This window comes from Zingiber officinale, chromosome 5B (assembly GCF_018446385.1).
Source record: "Zingiber officinale cultivar Zhangliang chromosome 5B, Zo_v1.1, whole genome shotgun sequence".
NCBI lineage: Eukaryota > Viridiplantae > Streptophyta > Magnoliopsida > Zingiberales > Zingiberaceae > Zingiber > Zingiber officinale.
This window is the reverse complement of record NC_055995.1, coordinates 132,836,423-132,843,777: the sequence shown is the minus strand read 5'-3', so window position 1 is coordinate 132,843,777 and position 7,355 is coordinate 132,836,423. Positions and strand designations below refer to the sequence as shown.

At 50.8% G+C, this 7,355-nt stretch overlaps 1 protein-coding gene across 1 annotated transcript; it reads left to right on the top strand.

Moving 5' to 3' along the window:
- The first annotated feature begins 986 nt into the window (after positions 1 to 986).
- On the top strand, positions 987 to 1,941 carry LOC121987893 (tetrapyrrole-binding protein, chloroplastic-like). Its single transcript, XM_042541598.1, has one exon. It carries the CDS (start codon positions 1,042 to 1,044, stop codon positions 1,780 to 1,782), a length of 741 nt encoding a protein of 246 aa, XP_042397532.1. The 5' UTR covers positions 987 to 1,041; the 3' UTR covers positions 1,783 to 1,941.
- The last annotated feature ends 5,414 nt before the right edge of the window (positions 1,942 to 7,355 follow it).

Genomic DNA, 7,355 nt, shown 5'->3' with positions numbered 1-7,355 from the left:
GTGTTATTCACTGCTAGACAGGTTCTGACACCCGATATTTTCTGACACTTGTCAGATTCTAGAAGTACGCACTGTCATATAAAAAAAAAAATCCTCTCCCTTACGCAAGTACACTCACTTACCTTTTTGCATCTGTTTTATACTTTTTCCTTTCGTATACTGTTTTTCTAGAGAAAAAGTACCTGACTTGAACGTCGGAGGGTCTGCTTCGGGGACTTTTTCCCTAGTTTGTGGTCCCTAACGTTCCGTGTGCCTGTCCTAGTGTGCGCAGAACTTTTGTACCTCTGTCTTAGTCATCACCTCTTGTCAGTAGCCTATGGGGGTCCTTCTCAGGGCTTCCATACGAGCAGGAGGCTTCAGCCACCTTCCGTCAACGCCAGCGACAGCTCACCTGGCCTTCGTCTAACTCAGATTCCGGACAAGATCATCAACCTTTATCATTTTATGGTGTATGTAAGTTCCCAAGAAATACCATGTAGCAATAAAAATAAATTGGTGCAAGGATACAAATGAAAAATTATCCTTTATCCATCACACACCTCTTCTTTGCTTATCATGGCATCTTGCTGCTGCCTTCAACAAATTTTTTTCAAATCTAGAAGTGATCGAGCTGTTTGCACAAAATTATAGGCAATTGATGAAGTATGAACAAACATAACAACACATGGATCATAGGGTGTTTTCAACTTTTCATAATGGAATTAAAAGCAGGTCTTAGAAAACTTACTCAAAGAATATATATATAGGGTATGCTGTGGTAAGCAGCAAATATGTCATTTTGTTAATTTATTTTACATGGTTCAACAAACCAGTTCAGATCGGCCCGGCCCGGCCCGTCCCAGCCTCCGGCCGAGATCCAGTCCATCCGACGTGGCCTCATCCTCGCCCAAATCATTGTCAGCAGCATCTGGCCTCACCCTAATTGAACCAATCACAGCTCTCCATGTGAGTTCACTGGATCTGCTCTTTCATCTATTCCCACCCTTCTTTTCTCATTCATCCCAATCCATTCCCCTCTCTCTCTCTCGATCTCTCTCTTCAATGGCCACCGCTACCTCCCTCCATTCCCTCAACGGATCCTTCCTCCACCACCACCACCATTTTTTCACCTCTTCCCATGATTCCATCTCCTTGAAGCCCACCACAAAATCCTACAGCCTCTTCACCATTTTCTCTTCCTCCTCCTCCGTCACCACCTCTTCCTCTTCCTCTTCCTCCTCCAGTGCCCTCGACGCCCTCGCCGCCCACCTGTCGTCAAGTGAATTCCTCCAGGCAGACGAAGAGACCCGCCGCCTCCTCATCGCTCTCGCCGGCGAAGCCGCCCAGAAGCGCGGCTACGTGTTCTTCTCGGAGCTGCAGTTCATCCCTGCCGAAGAGCTGCGCGCCATAGACCGGCTGTGGAAGAATCACAGCGGCGGCCGGTTCGGCTACTCCGTGCAGCGCCGGCTGTGGGAGAAGTCGAGCCGCGACTTCACGCGTTTCTTCATCCGCGTCGGGTGGATGAAGAAGCTGGAGTCGGAGGTGGAGCAGTACGGTTACCGGTCGTTCCCCAGCGAATTCATGTGGGAACTCACCGACGGCACGCCCGAGGGCCACCTTCCCCTCACCAACGCTCTCCGAGGGACGCAGCTCCTCCGCAGCATCCTGACGCACCCTGCATTCGAGGAGGAAGAAACAGGGGAGGCAGTGGAACAGAGCGAGGACGAGGAAGCAGAGAAGAAACGTAATGTAGAGCCACAGCCAAAGATGAAGAGACTCCTCAATCCAGATTACTCCTTTTGAAATCAACTGCCCTATTTCATATGCTCTAGACCCTATTTCATATGCCGTAGTACTCTGTTCCCTGTTTTAATTTTCTGCGTCTATACACATGAAACCGGATGCAGTCGAAATGTATGATGAATTGCGTCAATTAAACAAGTTTCTGCGTTGGATTGTTTGCGAGGTTGAGCAGACAGTGGAAGAACAATTAAGATAGCCTTTTGCTTCTTGTGAAACTGATTCTTGATATTATTCAGTTGAGATTGTGAGATATTGGGAGATGGGTAGAGATTTGAATTCATCTGAAGAGATGAAGATGCTCATCATTTAGGAGACGAAAAATCTATGAAGAATTATAATGATCAAATTGTACGAAATTTCTAACACCCTTAACTCAGGTGTGAGTCCATCACTAAGGTGAAGCTTAGTGAAATCACATATTCATATTAATCTCATGCTTTATAATTTAATGATTATAAAGTATGCCATCTTATGCTTATTTCTGTCAGTTACGATCTTAATTCAGCACAAAGGTTTTGACTGAGGAAATAAACCTACCATCAAATATAATATAGTGATCTTGCTTCTCTGTGGTAATCATCCATTGATTAAAAAATTACGTTTGATTTTGCTATTGAAGGATCATTTGTTGTTGTGATCCTTGAAGTAATTTTGCATTATTATGTGAATCTACAGATTCTACCATTTGACTTGGGCATTTTTTTATTGCAATCTGCCTTTAAGGATATGCATAAGAAACATGGAAAATTGAGTATCATTAAACCTGGATCTGCATCAGTCGTTCGATAGATGTCCTTCCATATGATCAGATATCCGAGTTCTCCCTCTACTCTAATGATATTTCAGACGGCAGCTCTTAGAAACCAACAGGAGACGTGAGCCTCGAAAGGATTATTGGAACAAAAAAAATTGGAAACTCGAGTCTTTGGAACTGCAATCGCTTCCATGACTAACAACACAGAGGTTCGCATCTAACTAGCTAGCTTGCAAGATGCTGAATTTTAGTTTTCATCTGGCAAGGTAGAACTGACCATAGCATGGAAGAGTTGCACTTGTTCTTTTAGTTGGATCCCATCAGTTTTTGTGGGTTTGTAGTCTGAAGGTTCAACGTTCTTCTTATTGTTCTCTTTCTTTTTGAAAGGAAGCTGATACGGTTGATAATGGAGAGACCCAAGAGGAAGGAGTGAGAAAGGTCAAGGCCATGTAGCGGTCAAAAGTCAAGAGAACGTGGCGGTCAATAGTCAAGGTGACGCGGCAGCCAATGGTCAGGCTGACGGGGCGGTCAAAGGCAAGCATGCGAGGTAGTCAGAGGTCAGGCAGACTAGTTGATCAAGGGGGCAAAACAGTTGCAAGACGAGGGAAGACGGCAGGCGGAACACCGGGCACGGGTCGGATCGGCCGAGCTGTTTTGAGATGATCCGAGCTACAGGCCCGCGATCCAAAGGACTGGAAGTATAGGCCACGGGTCGGAAGCGGCAGAACTGATCAGAAGTATTCCGAGCTACAGGCCCGCGATCCAAAGGACTGGAAGTATAGGCCACTGATCGGAAGCGGCAGAACTGACCAAAAGTATTCCGAGCTACAGGCCCGCGATCCAAAGGACTGGAAGTATAGGCCACGGATCGGAAGCAGCAGAACTGATCAGAAGTATTCCGAGCTACAGGCCCGCGATCCAAAGGACTGGAAGTATAGGCCACGGGTCGGAAGCGGCAGAACTGATCAGAAGTATTCTGAGCTACAGGCCCGCGATCCAAAGGACTGAAAGTATAAGCCACGGGTCGGAAGTGGCAGAACTGATCAGAAGTATTCCGAGCTACAAGCTCGCGATCCAAAGGACTGGAAGTATAGGCCACGGATCGGAAGCGGCAGAACTGATCAGAAGTATTCCGAGCTACAGGCCCGCGATCCAAAGGACTGGAAGTATAGGCCACGGGTCAGAAGCGGCAGAACTGATCAGAAGCAAACCGAGCTACAGGCCTGCGGTTGAGAGCCAGGAAATACAAAGCGCAGGATACAGGTCAGGATCGACATAGCTGTGTATAGACGGATGGGCCTGCAGGTCTGTAATTCAAAGGCCCGGGAGTGCAAGTCACAAGGCACAGGTCGGCAGTAGCAGAGCTGTGTAGAGGCGAGTCAAGCCGGCAGGTCTGCGATTCGAAGACCCGGGAGTACAAGTCACAAATCGTAGATCGGGGTTGGCAGAGCTGTTCAGAGTCAGCCCGGGTGGCAGGGGGTGCTGAGGAGTTGGGTCTGGTAGAAGGAGGCAAGGCAGAAGCAGACCATAATAGATCGGATAAGCTGAGCCATGCAGGAGCCGGAAGAGCACAGTTGACCGTCAAGGGGTCATCATTGCGTACCAGCGATGAGTGTGAAGGCAGGGGTTTCTAAACGGGAAGATGCTTTCATAACCAATGGCAACGCGACAGATGTCCTCCACTACAAGACAAAACCCATGCGCGAAGGCGGAAGTTCCTAAACAGAAAGATGCTTTCACGACAAATAGCAGTACGACATGTGTCCGGAACTAGACGACAAAGCCCAGCGCCTAACGTTTTCAGGGAGGATGGCAGGTTCTAGGAGAGGAGGCATAAAAGGGGAGAAATCCCTCGTACGCAGGTACGCACACACACTCCCTCGTCACCTTTTTTCCACAACTGTTTTCTTTCTTCTTCTTCTCTCTGTTTTTTCTGGGGAAAAAGGACCTAACTTGAGCGTCGGAGGGCCTGATCCGGGGACTTTTTCCCTGGGTTCTGGTCTCTAACGTGAAGGGGGGATCGTCTGAGTGTGCACAGGGTCCTGCAGCAACGTCAGCCGCCCGTGGGAGCCGAATAACCCACGACTTTCCGTCAACAACCACGCCCCCGCGACAAGCCTCCGTCCGACTCAGCTTCCGGACGGGATCAAATTTGGCGCCGTCTGTGGGAAACACAACAGCCTGATTCGGAGCGTGAAGATGGAGGACTCTGGTCGAAGCTCTGGCAGGAGGATCAACGTAACCATGACTGCGGGGGAGTATGAGCTCTTCAAGGAGGTTAGAAAGCAAGCCGCCTCTGAAAAACAAGGAACGGTTTCACGACCTCGCTTGGCGCCCGAAGCATCTAAAGAGCCAGATCCTGCCTCCGACAGGGGCTCGAAGAGGAAGTAGCAGGAAGAACCTCCCCGTGCCTCTTTCCGGGAGCCTCGCCGCAACTACCATCGAGCCGAACCTCGCGAGCATAGTCCGAAGAAGGAGGAGCCGCTGGCGTCAGTGGCGGAAAGTTCTTTACACCCACCTCGGGATTCAGGAAAGGGAAAAGCTATAATCTCTGTCAGAGATCTGCTTGAGGATCCGGATGACAACGTACCCTTCTCGGCTCAGATCCTGAAGGAAAGCCTGCCCAAGGGGTATCGAGCCCCGAACATTGGAGAATACGATGAGAGCAAGGACCCGGAAGAGCACCTGAGGAAGTTCAAGAACGCGACTATTTTGTATCAATATAGCGATGCTGTCAAATGCCGAGTGTTCCTACACACCCTGTCCGGGTCAGCACAAAAATGGTTCGATGGATTGCCCCCAGAGTCCATCAATCGCTTCATGGATTTCAAAACGGCCTTCCTACGCCGTTTCGCCAGTAGCCGTAAGTATCAAAAAACCGACCACTGTCTTTTTGCTCTCAAGAAGGATCCGACCGAGCCCTTGCGGAGCTACATCAACCGGTTCAGTCAGGTGGCCAATGACGTCCCCTCCGCTACCTCGGAAATATTGATGAGTGTCTTCTCCCACGGATTGCGAGAAGGGGAATTCTTCAGGGACCTCATCAAAAATCCCGCCCGGAGCTTTGACGATATGGTGGAGAAAGCTTCTTGTTACATCAAGGTGGAGGAAGCTCAGGCCGCTAGGCGGAAGGCTGAAAAGACGGTGGCTCCGGGCAACCAACCTGAAAGGAGAGCATCGCAGCCAGCCCAGCCCTTCCAGCGTGTTCAACCCAGGTCGGCCCCCCAGCCCGCTCAGGGAGTCAGGCCAGCTCCACGAGTTGCCGCCGTACATGCGCCCAGGACTGGACCAAGGGGAGCACCATATTGCACATATCATCGATCCAGGACGCACGATCTTAGTAACTGCTTCCAATTCCCCCGTGACTCCAGGCGAGCTGCAGAGCAGGGCTTGCCTCCCCCGGTGGTGGCGCCCTAAATACAGAGAATGGAAGAAGAGCGGGCCGCAGCGGGGCGTGCTGGCAGGCCCGGCCCGACCTAGCCGGTCCATCTAACCAAGCTGGTCTCGGGGAAGACCGAAGAGATGCCGGAGAACTGGAGAACCGGGGCAACGTCGCTGTGCGAGAGATCGGTATGATTTCAGGAGGACCCACTGACGGGGACTCAGGCCGAGCCCGTAAGTCACACGTTCGGCGATTGTATGTGGGAGCCGTGGGATGCAGCCACGAGCAAGCTTCCGGCCCTGTTATTAGCTTTGGGTCTCAAGACCTGGAGGGTCTGGAGCTGCCCCACGACGATGCCCTCATAATCAAGGCCGTTATTGCTAACAGCCGGGTGGCTCGGGTCTTTGTGGATACCGGGGGCTCAGTCAACATTTTATTCAGAGTTGCGTTCGAGGAGATGAAGATCGACGCCGCTGAGCTCCAACCTGTAACCACTTCCTTATATGGGTTCACAGGTAATAAAGTCAGACCCATGGGTCAGATCAAGCTGGCCATTTCTATGGGCACTGAGCCATTGGTGCGCATTCGGAGGAGCATCTTCATTGTTGTGGATTCGCCTTCCTCCTATAACGTTATCCTGGGAAGGCCAGCCCTGCATGAGTTCCGGGCTGCCGTCTCCACCTTTCACCAGAAGATCAAGTTCCCGGTCGGCGAGCAGGTCGGAGAAGTCAAAGGCGAGCAGAAGGTGTCTCGAAGCTGCTACATAGACATGGTCCGGGTGGAGGCACGCAAAAGCTGGCGGATCCAGGATGGAGGTGTACATGCTATCCAGGAGGAGCCTCTGCCTATTGCCGAGGAGTCTATCTCCTGCGAAGACATTCAGTTGCATCCTGACAGAGCAGAGAGCATCACTCGCATTACTAGTGACCTGCCGCCGGAGCTGAAGGCGGAGCTGATACAGTGCCTAATCCGCAATAGGGACGTTTTTGCTTGGTCACCAGAAGAGTTGCCCGGGGTCCGACCAGAGGTAGCTGAGCACAAGTTGCATGTTATACCCGAGGCCAAGCCAGTCAAGCAGAAGAAGAGAAACTTCTCCGCCGACCAGAATAAGATTATCCGAGCTGAAGTGGATCAGCTCAGGAGGGTAGGACATGTTCGAGAGGTGCAATTCACGTCCTGGCTTTCTAACGTCGTATTGGTGAAGAAGCCTAACAACAAGTGGAGGGTGTGCATAGACTTTCGCGACCTCAACAGAGCCACTCCCAAAGACTGTTATCCTCTCCCGCGGATCGATCAGGTGGTGGATTCTACTGCTGGCTGTGAGAGGATATACATGATGGATGCTTATCAGGGATATCATCAGATACCCTTGGCTAGAGAGGATCAGGAGAAGGTCAGCTTCATAACGGCCGACGGTACTTTTTGCTACACGGTCAT